This window comes from Fusarium coffeatum (assembly GCF_003316985.1).
Source record: "Fusarium coffeatum strain FIESC_28 chromosome Unknown BRIP53273_contig_338, whole genome shotgun sequence".
NCBI classification, from domain to species: domain Eukaryota; kingdom Fungi; phylum Ascomycota; class Sordariomycetes; order Hypocreales; family Nectriaceae; genus Fusarium; species Fusarium coffeatum.
This window is the reverse complement of record NW_022158127.1, coordinates 1-17,682: the sequence shown is the minus strand read 5'-3', so window position 1 is coordinate 17,682 and position 17,682 is coordinate 1. Positions and strand designations below refer to the sequence as shown.

Sequence of the window (17,682 nt, the reverse complement as noted above, 5' to 3'; positions counted from 1 at the left end):
AAAAAAAAAAGAAAGAAGAAGCAACCCAGAAAGCAAAAGCCCCCCCCCCAGAACAATGTGAACCGATATTCGGACATGCCCCTGTAAACCTATATAATGTATCCCATACCTACGCGCACGAAGGGTACGCCCCAGAAGAGAAAAAGTAATGAAAACACAGCCAAGCAATGCCGAACACCATAGTATTCACATCTCCAAAAAGACCTCGGATAGAATCCAGGCAGGAAGGAGAGTGATATGCAATAAGAAAAAGACACCAGTGATACTGTGAACGCCAACAAGAGAGGGGAATCCGTTGACCACGGTCGCAACATATGTTTAAGAAGGAGACAAACTAGACAGGCCACTAATGAGTAAGGTCCATGTCATATTCATCTTCCTCCTTGAAGTTGACGGAAGCATGACCGCTGTTGTTCTCATCAAGGTCATGAGGATCATTCCAAAATTGGTTTGTGTCGTTCAGGTCGAGAGCGTCATCTGGGCTGATAGCAACAGGATCGAGGCTACTGCCGCCACCGGACAGGGACTCTCCGCGATAGTCAGTGTGCTGAGGCACTCGCAGACCGGATCCAGCTGTGCGCGAGTACGAGAGACCCTCACTCTTGGAGAAAGCATCCATGAGCTCTGTATGCATACGTCGCTCATCTTCTGTCATCTCAAAGGGAAAGTGACCACCGAGTTCAGTGATGGTATTGATCATTTCCTCTTGCTGTTGAAGCTTGAGGTGGAGCATCCACATGAGGTCTCGAGTCCAGCTAACAGCACCGTTGAGGATGTCGCCCTTGTTGGGTCCCTTGTCCTTGTCTTCGATGGGAAGACCTGTTGTGATGTTGCCAGCACTGGTTCCAGTGGCTCTTCTGGCGCCTGGTCCAGCGAGCCCTGAAGTTGCCTGGGGACTAGATATTCCGGTCAACGAAGGTGATAGAGGTGTGCCGTTCTGAATCAACTTTCGGATCTTCTCATCTTCGAGACGATGTGTGGGAACAAGCCTGCTAAGATCCTGGATTCTCTCATTGATGTTGTCTCGTCGACGACGCTCGACAAGATTATGAGACTCACGACGGCGCTTCCTCTTCATCTCCTGAGACGAAACAGCGTTCGAAGCGACACCGAGCTTAGCAGGCATTGAGGTACCGCCCTTCATCATGACCTCACTGATTTGGTTCATGCCTGGTTGCATGGGAGAAGAGAAGCCCGAGTTGTAAGAAGCGGGGATGCTTCCAGCAGGGGTGTTGAGCCATTGTCCATTGGCCGACTTCATGGCTTGACCGCCGAAACCTGGGGACTCCTGCGATCCAATCGTCATCCCATGGAGTGTAGCAGTTTTTGGGGTCATTGGGGACATGGGACTACGGCTGTTGTTGGAAGCTTTTCGTTGCATCTGCTGGGACATTCGGGCTCTGGCCTTGAGATAGTTAGGGTCGTTGCTGTCAGCATTCATGGCACCGGCTAAAGGAGACTCGGAATACGACAATGGCGAGTGCAGGGAGGTTCCAAGTGAATGGCCCTGCATTTGTCGATACTGAGGGTTGAAGCCGGTGTTGAATGGACTCTGAATAGGATCTCCGTCGGGAGTACTTGAGTAGCCGTTCATGTGAGACGGATCGATTTGCAAGCCGGAATTACGGTGGGAGAAGGCATTTTGAGAAAAGCCACCCATACTTAGCCCTGCGAAGTCCTGTCCGCCACCCATACCAGACTGGGTGACAGGAGGTCCATTGAGGCCATCGAGAAGCTCATCGTCATCAAACATGGCGGAGCTATTCGTGAAGCCGTTGGTGCCGTTCCCGGAATTTGAGTTGAAGTTGTTGTTGAAGGAGGGCGAGTAACCGCCAGACATGGCGAGATCATTGGGGTCGATACTCGCCCCGCTGTGGCCGTTGCCAAATTGATTGAAACCGTGTTGGGCCATTTCGACGAGGATGGCAAAGATGAGTTTGTTGTGTCGAGGATGGAGAGTCGGATGTTGACGCCCTAGCTAGAAGGGGATGTGGGCGAAATATTGTGGGCGTCCACCAGTTCGGCTAAGGGTGATGGTACGTTCAGAATACGAATATCAAGCTAGAACTGGCCTGTTGAGGGTTCGAGTCAGTATTCTGTCAAGACAGCGCGGAACGCAAAGCGGGGGAGAAGTAGAGAAGACCGGGCTCGGCGATGAGGAGCGGGCATCCATATATGAATGGAGTGCCTACCGCCGCGGAGGTTACACTGAGGAAGAAGAGTGGCGGGCGGAGAGCCGGGGGTTTGAGGCTTGTAACTTTGACTCACCAGATAGGCAGAGAGTGTTGGCTGCAGGGAGCAAACAGAGCAGGGTGAGATGGAACGAGCACTATCCGTAGTCCATAAACGGATTACCAGTGCTAAGTAGATAAGTAAAGGCTCGAAGGCGACGAGTAGCTGGTCCGTCGGATATGGTGGGAGCCAAAGGAAGATTAGATTGTGAGAGATAGATAGATGTCGTAAGTCGGAAGGAGAAGTTCGGGGTCGGAGGGGGTTGAAATGGCGGGCACCGAGTGCGCAGCGCAGGGCCTCCAGGTAGGTAAGTACCTACAAGGGGTTAAGCGTTGGGGGGCGTTTCCTGGGCGTGTAGGTACTCCGCAAGTCGAAAGAGCAGAGTGCGGGCTGGGCGCTTGGGCTGGAGTTACTTGGTAACGCACGGGCGAAAAGGTCCAGTTATCTTCAGGCACGTACTAGCCACAGTAGGTACCTAGTCTGGTCTGGAGATGCTGTCGGAACAGCGGTTGAGGGGTTGTTGAACTTGTTGGTTCTTTGTCCTTGTCTGAGTCGCAGCTTGAAACGCGGGCTCAGTCGAGGTAGGCGGTGAAGAGTTTAATTTCAAGGTTGTAGTGGCTGTTCTTGGAATGGTGAAATGACCAGTCAGCAATGTAGTTCTTAAATACGGATGTCTGAGTCGCGGCTTGAGGGATGATGATGGTGCTTTTGGTTTTGGGGCATGAGAGTGCGAAATGCGATGTGTGTGGGTGCCACCCGATTAAGAAAGAGGGGGTCCCCGATGAGTGGATGTTACTTGTACCTCGCAGCTAACTTCCATTGCCCGAGCGCTGGCCAAAGAAAGACAGACAGACAGACACTCGTTATGGAAGACGTGGAAGGACTTGTTTTGTTTTTCTTGGAAAGTTTATTTTTGGGAAAAGAGGCAAACTTGCCAGGCAGAGAAGAAAAGAAGATAAAATAGCAACAGACAGTTCCAGCAAACAGTTTGCGGAACAAAGAGAAGCAGAAGCAGTCAAACGAAGGAGGGGTTTAGGTGCTAAATGAATGACGGGAGGCTATGATGCGTCGTACTGCCATGAAAGGTCCAACGGTTGGTCGGAATTTCTCTGGGCAGAAACAACTGGATCCAAAGAGAAGGGCAGGCAGATAGGTACAGTAGGTATGCAATGCAATGCGAGTCGACAGGAGAAAGGACAAGGTAGACTGAACTGAACTGAACTGAAAAGGAAATGGTATTCTTTCTTTACTCACCAGGAATACTAAAAGCACTGTGATGCGCAGGAGGCATGGAAACCGTCTCTTTGGCACTTATAAGGATGAGATATGATAGCCGAGGTGGATAAGGCGCTGGCTGATGCGAGAATAATAAGAGTATGAATGATATGACAAGTCAAGTCGAGCAGAAAGGGCACGGCTGGACAAAGTACCCGATTTATACTCGGGAAGTGTGAGGTAATCTGTTATGTTATGTTCTGGTCTGGTCTGGCCAGGTCTTGTATTGCTTGAGCTGAGCAGAGTTGTGCTTTGCTGCGCTGCGCTGCTGTGCTGTTGTGGTCGAGGAGGGTGAAGTCCTCAGTCCTAATCGGGAAATAGAGTGATGGTGGGCCACCGAAATGCAGGGTTCAGGTCCTTGATGTACGGTGATGTCGTTCGTCCCTCGGGATGATGTGAGGTGAGGCACAAGAGATAGAAGAGAGCACAGTCCGGTTTGTTGGTAGTTTGCGATTATCGAAAGACTAATGGAAGAAAGCCTAGGTAGGTACAGTAGATGGAATTATTGCTTTTTGGATCGCGGGGTGCGTCTCAATTTATCAAAGCGCACAGGTCGAGACAGATGGATCTGATCTGATGTCTGTCTGATGGGTAGACTAGGGTTTGTAGCAGGACCTCCACAGCTATGGCGTAAGACTGGCGGCAGGATCGGATAGTTTGGGAATGACAAGATAGGTCAAGCAGGATGGGCGTTCTCGATTTGTCGGGCCAAGGCAGGCGGTCTGAGGTTTTATTGTATTTCTGGCGCCGCGCAAGTGAACTGGAGGGGCCTAGAGCTTGAGGACAGGTGATGGCCTGGGCGAGGTGAGGGTGGTGTAAGTAATTTAGACCACTTAACAATGGTGACGATAAGTCGGTCAAGGGTCCAACACAGTTAAACGCTCAGCCGTGGCTGAGGGGGGGGTCGATAAGATCCGATACGAACAAGGCCCATACACCAATGTAAGGGTCTCCCGTCTTGTCTTGTCTTGGTGGTTACTCTCACGAAGGTGGTAGGTATGGACGACGATCAAATGGTATTGAATAGTAGGCGGGAAGGAGGAGCTGCGTTTCGGAGGTAGGCAGGTAGATTGCTAACGACTGTCTTTTCTTGTTCTGTTCTTAGCCTTGCTCTTGATCTTGTAATAAACTTCCTCTCCCTCGACTGTTCTTCCTCTTTCCCTTCGTCTCCTTTGGCTATGCTTACTCCTTCAGAAAAATCCGTTTCGTTTCGAATACAGTTCCAATTGACGACGTATCTGTAAAGGCCAGGCCAAAGAATAAGGTCCTTTTCTATCACAGCTGCAAGATGAGATCTTCGATCATTTGCCGCAGGCTAAAGGGCACAAAGATCCCCTAATTTATACTCCCAAAAACGAGCTAAAAATACTAGGTACGGCCATCAAGTCAGATGTACAACTTCCTTCGTCTCTGGCCCGCCTGACACCAAGTATTCCGGACGAAACGTGGAGGCGGCGGTCACTGGTCCCCTTGAAGTTGTATGCAAACTGGGCTTAGACTTGGACATGAATCGAGAAAGTTGGCGGTAATGGTGGCCGCCATGGTCTTTTGCTATCTCCGTTCTGTTTTGCAGTGCGCATAGCACTTGTCGAGAGTTGATAGTCAAGGGAGGAGGGTGTGGGTGTTAGTGTGTGGGTGGGCGCCAGCTGAACGTGACTTGAGATTTAAGACACCAAGCCCAAGTCTCCGTTTGGACTCGAAGGACTCATCGGGAATTGCTACATGCAATCGATTATCCCATCCTAGCTTCCTCCTCTTGCGCTCGGTCATGCGCTGAAGGCTTTCCCATCCTTTCTGGGCTTCCCTGTTCACGCGCTCCAGCTCAAGACCACCATCTTTTGTTACAGAATATCTCAACACGGCTGTTTCTCGTAATAAAGGTATACGGCGGAGTGTTTTGGAGTAAATGAGAATCAACTTTCGTCAGCCTGACGACACTCTGATACTGATGCCTAGGGTACCGGAGTGAGGCTGGGCTTTACTACGATATCTGCCTTGTCATGTAGTAACGTTATATCGCCCTTTCCACCTTGCTTCTAATCTCAGCATGGATGGAGGTGTGTATGTCTTTCTGTCAGATTATCCTCACGGTTTGCCGACTTAGTTCCCTACGGATCGCGTCCGGCCCTCTACGGTCCGCTCCTCAAGTGGTAAACATAGAATGGAACCCGCTCAAGTCTTCTTCCACCCAGACCTTGTCCCTCATGAAGGCACATTTTGGGCATGGCTCACATGTAAGATAACATCAGTAAGCAAGATAGTCTTATGTGCGGTTGGCTAAGTTACTGCTTAGGCTGAACTTGAAACCTCTGTATCTCTTCCCAGGGTCTCGTCCTGCAAGGCTCCGAACTCAGTTCAGCTCGCCCGAGCTAGACTACCTGTTGGATAGAGGTCCTGTGAGCTACTGTAGGTTCCTAGGTATGTACAAGCTATGACTCCCTGGCGATATGCTATGCTTCTCTGTCATGCATGATCCCTCCCGTCCCCGCTGAGGCTTCCATCAATCAAGGACGGGCCGTGCTGGAAAGATGCGGAGCTACAGGCCCAAGTGGCACCAGACCTACCCCAAGCTAGCGTCCACTTTGACGGAGCCAATCATATAATCTCCTCGCCTGCTCAACTGCAGGGAACACTTCTAAGAGGACGACAGAGCAGGCAAGGCTTGGAATGGGTTGTGATCCAATACAAGGAAGGAACCACACACCCAACCCCAACCCATCAACTAGTGTCGCCCTCCACTCACTATCAACTACCAACTACCAACTTCACTCCTCTTCAAACGCCCAATCACCCCCGTTTTGTTCTCCTTCTCGCGCGAAATACTCCGCTCCTCTTGTCGCACATCTGCCGTTGCTTCTATCGTTCCTTTGCTGATAGCTGCCGCTTCCGACCATTTTCCAGCGGCACGCGCGGTAATCTACCGCTGTAATCGAATCCGAGCCTCGCACCCCCTTAGGTTGACTCCAAGCCTCCAACGACTCGTGGCACCGTATCTACGTCGCCGCCTTGCGCAAACCAGCGTCGTCAGCGCGCTGTTCACATCCTGTAAGTGACAGATCGCGGTAGGCAGCCAATTCTGCCCGCCCCGTTTACTTTACCTTTGCCTATCTATATTATCGGCACTCGTCGACTGACCGCAACAACCACCTTGCCAGGCCTTCCAAGGAAGTGGATGTTTCTCTTCCAAGTTATCCTCCTAGTTTGATACGAGACCGCCATTATCGGGCACCCTACGACCCTCCCACCCCAGCGTTACTACGAGCTCGAACTCAAGCCCGAATCTGAATCTCAGCCCGAACCTGACCCTGCGCCGCACGATCGACGTATCCGCTCCGTCCCTGTCCTGTCGTTGTTGAACCCGTCCCTTCACGCTCCCGCCCTTCTGGGTCTGCCGCCATGGCCTCTTCTTCCTTCCGAGACTCTATAAACTCCCTTGGCTGGAGTCGTCGCGATGAACCAGTCAACACTTCGCAGCAAAGCGGATTGCTCTCTTCCATACAGAGTTTAAATCCCTTCCAAGGAGGCAGTGGTTATGTTCGCCTTCCCACCACCGAGAGTGCCGGCGCGCCTCTACCTGCGCCCAACCGACGTGAGGAGGAGGAAGGCTGGTTTGTTCGTAAGTCAACCTTGGAATATCATTTCATGTTCACCTATGGCATCCCTGCACCCCTGCAGCGGGACATGTGCATTGCATCTGAGCCATGTCCTGAACTATGCATGTGATGCGAGGTGACATGCCTCGTGGTTAGGAGACACTAACCCGACTGGCAGTTAGTCGATGGGATCGATTGTTGATCTTTGGAGCTTGCAACCTCGCTGCTGTAGCATGTTTCGTCATCTGCTTCACTCTATTCCCCGTCCTCTCACTGAGACCACGCAAGTTTGTCATCTTGTAAGTCGGGAACTTCTGCACGTCCCTTTCGGGCTGCCCTGCGTCGTCCCTTATTCTCCTTGCCGATCGCTGTCACGCGGGCTTGCTACTGCAAGGCCGTTTTGATTGTGTGACTAGTTTTGCCCATACTATGATGTCGTAGATTCGACATGGTGAATTTCAAAATCGCATATAGAAGCTAACACGTGGGTACGCAGATGGTCTGTGGGATCCCTAATGTTTCTGGCGTCGTTTGCCGCTATTATGGGCCCTATGAACTACGTCTATCATCTTCTCTCGACGCCTCGACTGCCGTTCACGGCGGCCTATTTCGGATCCATCACACTGACGCTTGTGTTTGCCTTGAAGGTGTGTTTAGAACTGTTCTGTAGCTCTACAAATACTAATAGACCGGTAGCTTCACAGTACAATTCTCACCTTGTTCTCTGCTCTCGTCCAACTTGCTTGTTTGATCTGGTACTTGATCAGTTACTTCCCTATGGGATCTACTGGTCTGCGTTTTGCCACATCGTTTGGAGCGAGACAGGCGACAGCTTGGATGACGGGCTAGAGAATAATCTTATTCTTGAAGACCAAGCATCCCTAGAGCTTGTCTTATCCTTGAACTTACTCTCATGCTCCAGTGATATTGCAATATTTTCTGCATATCAGCTGAGTGCCTCGTGTAATATTAGCAACAAATGGCGAAAAATAGTTTGTATTTGGGGAAAAGACACTTGTCCATTTTGGATAATGGAAAATGCATTGTGTGCTCAAACACTCTTGTTACTCAAGTTTGAACCTTTACTCAAAGAGCACCATTTCGTGAATTCTGGAGCAGCATCACGAGTTCTGGCTCAAGTCTATAAAGTAACGGGAGGTTTTAGATCGCAATTCTCAACAAACACACAAACTGCTAAAACATGAGCAGTGGGCGACAATAAGGTTCTCACCAAAGGTTGATACATGATATATCTGCAACTTGTCTTCCAGTCATCCGTTAGCTATTAGTTGATATTGGACAAGATAAGATAACGTTAAGAACTGCAGATGCTGTTACCCCAAAAGGGCAGGCCATCAGGTGTTGTGTCCAATAAGCGACCAGCGGCTGAGCGGCCTCGGCTTGCAACCTCGGAAGAGGCTTGACAGTGAGGGTATCAGAAGAGGTAGATAGCTCAGTAGAGGAATTATTGCAATCACAGGCTCGTGATTCCAGCCAAGATATTGCAAGGATCCTTCGGGCTACTCGGAGCATTAGCTCCCTGCACTTGGAGAAGTAGACTATAGGTATGCGTGTTTGTTTGTAAATGGAGTTCATCAAGCTTCAGGTAACCGTATAAGTCAATACAGAGCGTGGTTGTAGGGACAGCAAGACCATGGCTGGAACCAACTAACATAACATGTCTCTATTGGTCAACTACGATGTGTATTGATCTGGTACAGTGGAACTGGATTCTGTAGCTGTTTGCTCCATACTAGTCGTAGCATCGGTATCCATCGTTTGTCTGTGGGTTGTTGTGCCCTCTTTTGGGGCGCGTAAAAACGGCAAGCAATTTATTCAATCGTCATGGGCTTGTTTTATCTACGTACATAGCTTGTACACACAGTTGTTGAAATCGAAGTTACTCGCTTGCTACTGGGGATCTAAGCTTAGGGCACCGAAATAAAGTACCAAGCCTCAAGTGTTGGTCCTGCTCTTGAAGGCCATACTTCTGATACCATGACGGCTTGGCCCTGGTCTGATGCTCTTGTAAAGTATTGCGACTGCGTGTCTTGGCGAACATCAAACACGTCAATAGACATCCAAAGTATCGTGATTTTAGTTCTGGCGATCCAAGGTTGACTCGTTGGTAGACTTTGCCCCAAGGTACCTACCTAGATAGATGACCATTGTTTTAAATTGAAAAGGAAATCCCGAACATCTAATTCCAAACTACCTATGACATCCATGGCTTGCCTTGGATAAGCCCCAAGCCGCTACCATGTTACTTACATGGATCAGGCTTTGTTGGAGACATGAAGAAATCTGGTTGCCCTGGAGTTTGTGTCAAATGTCTGATTGTCGTGTACAAACTGCGTATTTCAACCTCGCGCTGTGTATCCATGCCACCCCAACAGGATGGAGCTCACTGAAGTTAAATTCTACTATACCTAAGGTATGTAACAAGGTTAGCAGATAGCATGGAAGTTCGTGACGCCTGAAGAAGCCGAAAGAAGCAAAGCTAAAAAACAATCATTCAGAGAAAAATACTCGCAAAGTCACTGCAACATAACCTAAGAAAAGCCGAATTATATTCGCGCATCTCCACCCTATCACGGTCGTCCGGGTTCGGTTGGTGGTCTTGACCTCTACCCAGACCTCTTCCGGGGTCTCGGGTTCATGACGGCTCCTCGCAGTGAGTAAGTACATGAGTGTAAGTGGGGCACAGTCAAGTCAAGAGTGAAGTCGGGTGCTAGGTTGCTTATTGTATCTTTGATTTGCCCTGAATTTGGAAGATGATCTCGAGACCCTGACTTGACTTGACTATCCGGGCTACCTTAGTGTCTACCTAGTATCGCTTGCAGACCAGGGCTTTGCAGACTCCGAGTCAGTAATAAACTACCCAGGTGGCGCTCTGGCTCAATGAGATTTCATCGAGTTCAACAAACTCATTGTACGCGCAGTACTCTGCCTACTATCTAGAAGCATCTATGTAGTATGTTGTGAAGTAGGTAACTCGACACAAAGGTTTCCGTCTCCCCCGCAGCTGACCTGCTTGTACAAGGCACTGCACTGCAATGCGCTGATTGAGTACTGCCCGGGTACTAAGGTTGCAGTTCAGTCAGGATTGGTCTGTAAGCTCTGCAGTGCATCATTCATAAGTAAGGATGTCGACATCCAATAGGCAAACAGGCCATGGCTATGCATCTTTGTCTTGTTCAGTACTCGGCAAACAAATCCCTGTAGCGTCAAGGGAGTACGCCAGAGGGAGGGAGTAAACAGCAATCAATCATTAAAAAAAGACAGGAATCAGAAATGAAGAAACCTAAGAGAAAGGCTAGTAGAATAATAAAATAAAAATACTACGTGACTGTGCGTATCCGCTTAAAGAGCAAGAAAAATCTAACAAGGTAGGTAGTAGGTGATTAGAGTGGGAAGGAAGAGGTTCCCTCTACGCATTCATCCACCATCCTTCCTTACCTACCATCGTCAGGTAGGTCCTTCCCAAGGAAGGATTCTCATTCGGCGCATCGGTACCTTCTCGATCAGTTAGCCGCAGTACATTTCCGTGGTACCTTCCGCCTGCGGATCAGAACTACCTTACTTAGAATTTAGAGCCTACCCACGCTGCGAGTAAGAGAGGGGGGATAGGCATAGGAAAAAAAATTTATTATTCACACAACGCAAAAAATAACCTCCGGCGTGCATTTTCTCTTTCGTTGCCTGTCCGGTCTCCGTGCGCCCTCTTCCTGTAAAACACACTTCTCTCGCCAGCCCAATTCTATTTTATAAGAATTGCCGCTGCAAATCTCTTTGCCCTGGTCCAAGGTTACGTTTGTATACCTACATACGCTTACCTGATTCCCTCCCTCCCCAACTTTCCCATCCGTCACTTGAACCCTCCATCATAACCACCCCGCCTGATTGTTCCTACGCTTTTCTCTGACACGGACAAAACATTGCAACGCAGCAAGCAGACATATTCGGATTGGTTTCTGATTTCGATTGTGATACCAGTACCTGATATTTTTGCCTTGCAATCGCCTTGTCCTTGTCAGGCATTTAAATCTCTTTGGCTCTGCACTTGACCTGGAGAAAAAAAAAGTTCCAAGGCCAAAATAGCACAGCCCGGGTGTCCTGATTTTCTTCCGTTGCCCAAACACGACAATCTTTTACTTCAGACCATCAGTCTCGGTTAAGCAGACATATTCTGACATCGCAGAAACGTTCGCTTCTCCTCCTTTGAACTTCTGAATCGCCTCGCACGCATCGTTCGCGCACAATTCGACTCAGCCATTAGGTCTGAAGCCCTCGACTCCCACCTTCAACCTTAAACCCTTCCCTCGACTCGCATTCTCGATATCTGGCCGCTTGCTCGATTCGTCGCGACAACCGACGCCCTCATCTGTTGGGAGTATACAAACAGCAAACGACTGTATTGCACACAGGTGCTTTGCGCCTCTTCTAGAGTCCGGAAGGGCTTGAGAGACATTCTGGGATTTTCTCTAGAAATATTCAGTTTCATTTGCTGGTCACCCGAGTGAATTAGACACATTTGGTCTACTTTTTCCGCGACCTTACGACGGCAAATCTTTACAGCACGGCTCACTTCGAAATGAGTCCATCAGCCATTATAGAGACCAACGATACGGTCGCTCCTTCGATGACTTCCTACGCACAAGCTGCGAAGGGCAGTAACACTGTCCCTGCCTCAAATAGTACCACTGCTTCCACCGACCCCGCTGCTTCCGTCCAAGATGGCCAGGCTTCCACGGCAGACACTGGCTCTGCTGCAGTAGCAGTAGACGAGAAGGCTTCGCTACCTGCCTCCGAGCATGTCAACTCTGAAACTCCTGAGAACGCTGACTCCCCTGCGGTTGCATCGGAGAAGCAGGATGTGGAGAGCGTTCCTGGTTCTGAAAGCGACGCCCGCTCCGAGTCGACACAAAGCAGACGAACCGAGTCGAGGCGTGAGGACGACGGTGGAAGAACCGATCGCCCTTGGCGACGCAATGAGAAGACACCAAGGTCTTCAAGCAATGCTACAAGGTCTGTCGACGAGCAGGACTCCCGAAAGGCCAGGCGAGGTAAGAAGGGCAAGGCTTCAGAGAAACAAGCCGGTGAACAAGCGACAGACAAGGAGCAGGAGGCAGTTCCCGAGCCACCAAAGGTTGAACTTTCCGAAGCTCCCATTCCTAGCGTCAACGTTTGGCACAAACGCAAGGAGGCTCACCAGGCGAAATCCACCAAGCCTGCCCCTACGCCCGTGGAGGCTACAGTAAACGGCACCTCAAGTCACAAGGACGACAAGAAGACCGAAGTGTCACCTGCACCCCACACAAATGGTGTTAAGTCACACCAAAGACAAAACAGCGCTATCCGAGCAGAGCGAAATGGCCCTCGAGGCTCAAGGATGAACGAAAAGGATGGCAAGAGCGAAGTCCCTCCTTCGGTCGACGACTCGGCAGCGTGGCCTACTCCCGAGACTGCCATTTCTACCATCAAGGAGGACGGCAAGAAGAAGGCGGTTGAGAAGACACCCGAGAAGTCCGACCGGTCTGATAAGGATAGCCAAGAGGACGGTAGCTCGTCAAAACCCCGACAGAAGTGGGTGAACGTGAACTTCGTCCCTACGGTCAACTTTGAGACTCAACTCCCTCAAATGCGTGGCTCTAAACCCCGCGGTGGCGCTCGTGGTAGTCGCGATACTACCAACCGAGCAGCTACCAACGGTGCCACAGATAAGCTGGCATCCACCTCGCCGGCAACCAAGGTCAATGACAACAAGCTTCGGGATACCTCCAACAACGCCGCATCGCAGTCTGCGTCCAAGCGTGCATCGGTTGAGATTGCCAACGGTCAGAAGAAGACCTCAACAAATGCGGGATCTGATAAGGCCAAGGACCCTTCCGCCCAAACTACGGTAAGTAACGTCGTGTGATGCACGTATTCTTGGACTCGAAATCAACTCACCATGCATTTGCGGTATGCTAATCATCATCTCGCACAGGAGACTCCCCAGGCTTCCCGCGATCGCCCCGAAGGCCGCGGCGATAGAGGTAGGGGTGGCTACCGCGGACGTGGCCATCATGGCCACTCCCAGTCTCAGCATGCTATTTCTGGGCCTGGATATCATGGCCAAGGTGCCAATGCATCCCGAGCTCAAGGTTACAGCCCCCCTATGCGACAAGGTGGTCATGGTGGCGTCTTTACGCCTTCTCAGCGAGGACGTGGCCGCAATGGCGCCAACAACTTCCATCGCATGTCTGCGCCCAACAGTGGCAACCGCATGCCCGTCGCCCAGCCTCAATACCCTCCCTACGATTATGCTATGGCGGCACCTATGGAAGTAACTCCTTATCCACAACTCAATTTCGGTCAGCTTCTTATGCCTGCGCTGAAGTCTCAAGTCGAGTACTACTTCTCTGTCGAGAATCTTTGCAAAGATATGTTCCTCCGAAAGCACATAGATTCGCAAGGCTTTGTCAGTCTTCACTTCATCGCTGCTTTCAATCGGGTAAGAAGTTTGACCGAAGACATCAACCTTATTCGACATGTTTGCGAGGAATCAGTTGAACTCGATTACGGCGTCACAGACGACGGTATCGAGCTTCTTCGTCGTCGAGAAGGCTGGCAAACATTTGTCCTGCCAGTCGAAAGTCGAGAGCAAATGGCTCGCAGGGAACCCGGCAACGTCACTTTCAAGAATGGATCCCACGGCTACACCAATGGCCAACTCAACGGTGTCCCACAAATGCCATACGGTACTATGTATGCTCAAGACCCCTCTGTCCAGCACTTCGCACCGTATGGCGTTGATGGAGTCGCCCCAACTGGCACCGGCCAGCTCTCAGCCACAGTCCCTGACTTCTCCCCTTCTGGAACTGTTCCTCTTGTTGGCCCCAATGGCGAAACCCAGATTACCAGTGTTGAAGCTCTCACCAACGGCCATGCTGAGAATGCCACGCCACTTACCAACGGTGTGCACGCTGAATCATCCGAAAGTGCTGAGTCTTAAACTACTCCCTCAGAAATAAGAACGTCGCTTGTTGTGGATATACTCTGCCTGTGTTTCCTTATGGCCTAGTGTGCGGCATATCTGAATTTGCTGTCACATCGTTGATCTGGGTCGATACGAATTTACGCGTCCCAGGTTTTGCCAATGTTTTTACGATTTCAAGTCGCTGGTCAGAATTTGCTTTTGTTTTTACCCTGTCTATTATCAGCCCGACACTGTCGATCGGGTTTTGACCCTTGTCTTCAATAGAGCATACGGCACATAAGCTGGTGAGTCTTGAGGGTGGCTTGCGGTCTATCGAGCCAAGGTTACAGGCGTACAGAGACACCAAAGATGGTTACAGTTGTCGAATTTCCCCGACAGAATGCGAAAGAGGCAGAGGGGGCGAGGATACGATACAGATATTTGATACCCCATTAAGCGATTCAAATGGCCAAAGCGAACTGTTACGCTAGGACGACTGAGGAAGGTCTCCACGAACGACATATGGTTGACTCGAAGGCTCGATTCATTGGTTTTCAGAGGGGGCGTATTCTAGGAAGGTGTTTTGTTTGTTCGGAAGGCGCCGGGGCATGGGAAAACACGTGCCACAAGGTGTCTATGCCACAGTATTTGACATAACCTCGCGGGGCGCCAGGCGGTTGTGATGGTAACCGTGGAGCGAGAGGCGTCGGTCTTCATGATTGAATCAAAATATGCTGAAGCAAGGGGCCTTCGGAGGTTGCGGATTTACGGATTTAAAAGGACATGGAAGAAGAAAAGCATATGATCTCACAGTATTGGGGTTCGACACACTGACTTTTTTTTTCTCGACTGCATTTAAAAGGGGTTTTAGGATGGTCCTGTTATAGTATCGGTGTTGATTTTTATCTTTTTATTCACATTCGAGGCATCTGATTCTAGATAACGCCTTCGAACTTTGTGAAAAAAAGGAGTATGTTGTTGTTTTCAAAAGCTGTACAATAGTTTCAATGTTCCATACAGAAAAAAAAACTTGTCGAGAGATGTCTGCTGCTTTCTCGTGTATGGCTCTGCATTCATAACGCTGAATGGGGGATATCAGTGTCTATCTACTAGTAGTTTACTAACTATGCTACAGTTAGGGCTCACTAATACAGGTCGTGCATAGATGAGAAATAGATTTGATGTCAAGTTACGTACGAGATTGGCTCTTCTCCTTGGAAAACAAATGATGTTTTACTGTCCGCTATTGTTACGGTTGCTGGCGTTGGTCTTGTGGCTTTTGTTGGTAGATGCTATTATCTTAGATGGATCTATTCTACCAAAGCGTCATGATATGAAACTTAGATAAGGCACCTACAAGTAGGTAGCTCATCGTATCATCATATTGGCGGGGTTAATGAGGGGTCGTCCTTAGACTTGGCTCTAGGGTACGTTATCTAGTCATGAACCTTTACCAGACTAAGTCCATTCATTAACTTAGTACCTACATTTATTTCTTGATCTCCACTGGACAATAGTGATGTTTAAGACCTTTGTGCTTTCGAGGCTGTCTAGCGAAGATATGCCATCGGACAGATAGATGCTTCTATCTTTAATGGTTACATTGATTAGGAAGTGATGTAGCAGACTTAACCGTGCGTATAAAAGGCATCGATGAATTTATCACAGATAGTCAGCGTCTTTACATGCATCAGTACTCTTTACTTACGATGATATAAATGCCTATTAGGTAGGCAAGGCTACTGATATAGCAGAAGCTTCATGGGTTTTTTTATACTGTTTATATCGTACCCATGGATACTACTAACCTCCACTAACAATGAAAAGAATTAAGCTTTACAGACATATGCCGGCCAATGACGTCACTACCCGTAGTTAGCGCAGCCACTCACGCGCATCTGAGCTGATGCTTGTACAGACCTCATCAACTTGATCGCCCTTATTGATACCCTAAACCCAAGATAATATACGAATTTTGAGCTCTTTCGTGGAAGGAAGAGTGAAGGCGCTAAGCATATGGTCTCAATTGGCAATATAATCCATTATCCGCCATGCCGCCAGTTGTTTCCGGACGCGTTCGCAAATCAGACCCCAAGCAAAGCGCGTCTAATTCCAAAGCCAGAACCAAAGAAGACCGCATAGCACGAAGGAGGGCAAAAGCAGCCGATGATCAGCTCCAATGGGAGAATCAATACCTTCAAGGTAAACCTGCAGCATATTTTGCTGGGTATGATCGTGAGGTGATTCCTAACATGTCGCCTTTTGTTCAAGTTACTTCCCCGTTCAAAGGACTTGGTAAGATCGAGTTCACAGCTGAGACGGACGAACCTGGCTGGGACTTCTTTCGCTCGTCCAGAGGTAAAAAGTCTAATCCGAATCATCATGTGTTTGTTATGCCTCATCAGCACATTGGTAAGGCTGGTTGCTGTTCGACCCATTATGGTACTTGTTTAGCTCATGCCTCGCAGAACGAATCATCATCATCCCAGCAATTCCTGATGGCAATCTCAAGTGGATTGTCCTGATCGTTCCAACAGCTGCGACTGGATCCTCACTCGCGGTCAGGAAGTACCCCAAAATCATTCAATTCGAAATTCCTGAAACTGATCTTGACGGCGCAAAAATACTCAGAGGTGTACATGATTTTCCGACTTTCAAGAACCACCTTATAAATCCAGACAAACAGGAAATAGTTTTTGTAAAACAACCGAAGAGTCAAACCCAGCCGAAGATGTTCGACTGTACCGTGAATCTAGATAAAGTGGAAGATAGCTACTTGGAAAGAGGCATTGGTGAGTTGCAAATACGAAGACCAAATGCACAGAAAGCTCACTGGGACAAACGCAGGATCACTTTGTTTTTTCCCAGACGGCATCCTATGGGACGGAGAAACTCCTTTGTATTTTCCTGTGTCTTCCATAACCTTTTGCATGCTTACCTTTTCGAAAGAAAGTGTTCGCAGCGGTGCATGGCATGAGTTCAGGACAGTGGCTGTGGGCCTTATGATACAGGCCAAGGAACCGTTCTACGAGGGAGAAGACCAACCCAAAAAGCCTTTCCTATACTTCAAGGACATCCAGGGCTTTGGAACCAGGAGGAAACACATTGAGGGTTTCTGCGCGGCACATCAGATAAACCTCCAACTGGTCGAACAGCTATTCTATAGCTACGACGACAACACGCCCATGGGCGGCTGGATGCCTCTGAATGGAGACGGTTATGACTCAGAGGACCATGGCCTCGAATCAGATCCAGGTCCAGATCCAGATCCAGATGTCGATTCAGAGACTGACTCAGAAGATGACGATGACTGCGTTTTTCTAGGAGCTACTTGATAAGTGACAATATGTCCATTGGTATCTAGGAAATGAAAGACTTGTGTATGGAAAACAGACCTCAGTCTGGGACTAGGTCCACACCAAGTCTTCTGTCCAGTGTAGGTGAGGTTATGTAATGTAGGTAGCTAGCAAGTTTATAGATTGAAGATGCATACATCTCTAACACATACGACCATACCTACCAGAAAATACGGGATCCCGTCCGCTCTCCCATAGTCAAGCTGGTAAGGGGCGGATTAGTAGTTGGGTCGGTGACGACCAGCGAATCCCCGCTGTTGTATGT

At 49.3% G+C, this 17,682-nt stretch overlaps 4 protein-coding genes across 4 annotated transcripts; 3 read left to right on the top strand and 1 right to left on the bottom strand.

Annotated features, from left to right (window-relative positions):
- Positions 1-346: 346 nt before the first annotated feature.
- Positions 347-1,912, bottom strand: FIESC28_10857 (uncharacterized protein; the record flags this gene model as incomplete). Its single annotated transcript, XM_031164987.1, has 1 exon — positions 347-1,912. One exon carries the CDS (start codon positions 1,910-1,912, stop codon positions 347-349), a length of 1,566 nt encoding a protein of 521 aa, XP_031010957.1.
- A 4,991-nt stretch (positions 1,913-6,903) lies between these two features.
- FIESC28_10856 (uncharacterized protein) lies at positions 6,904-7,949 on the top strand (the record flags this gene model as incomplete). The annotated part of the gene is made up of 4 exons (XM_031164986.1): positions 6,904-7,123; positions 7,279-7,399; positions 7,597-7,747; positions 7,797-7,949. The coding sequence occupies 4 exons, from the start codon at positions 6,904-6,906 to the stop codon at positions 7,947-7,949; spliced, it is 645 nt and encodes a 214-aa protein (XP_031010956.1).
- Positions 7,950-11,694: 3,745 nt separating this feature from the next.
- On the top strand, positions 11,695-14,097 carry FIESC28_10855 (uncharacterized protein; the record flags this gene model as incomplete). Its single annotated transcript, XM_031164985.1, has 2 exons — positions 11,695-13,002; positions 13,090-14,097. The coding sequence occupies 2 exons, from the start codon at positions 11,695-11,697 to the stop codon at positions 14,095-14,097; spliced, it is 2,316 nt and encodes a 771-aa protein (XP_031010955.1).
- A 2,015-nt stretch (positions 14,098-16,112) lies between these two features.
- FIESC28_10854 (uncharacterized protein) lies at positions 16,113-17,396 on the top strand (the record flags this gene model as incomplete). Its single annotated transcript, XM_031164984.1, has 3 exons — positions 16,113-16,473; positions 16,530-16,853; positions 16,930-17,396. 3 exons carry the CDS (start codon positions 16,113-16,115, stop codon positions 17,394-17,396), a joined length of 1,152 nt encoding a protein of 383 aa, XP_031010954.1.
- Between the last annotated feature and the right edge of the window lie 286 nt (positions 17,397-17,682).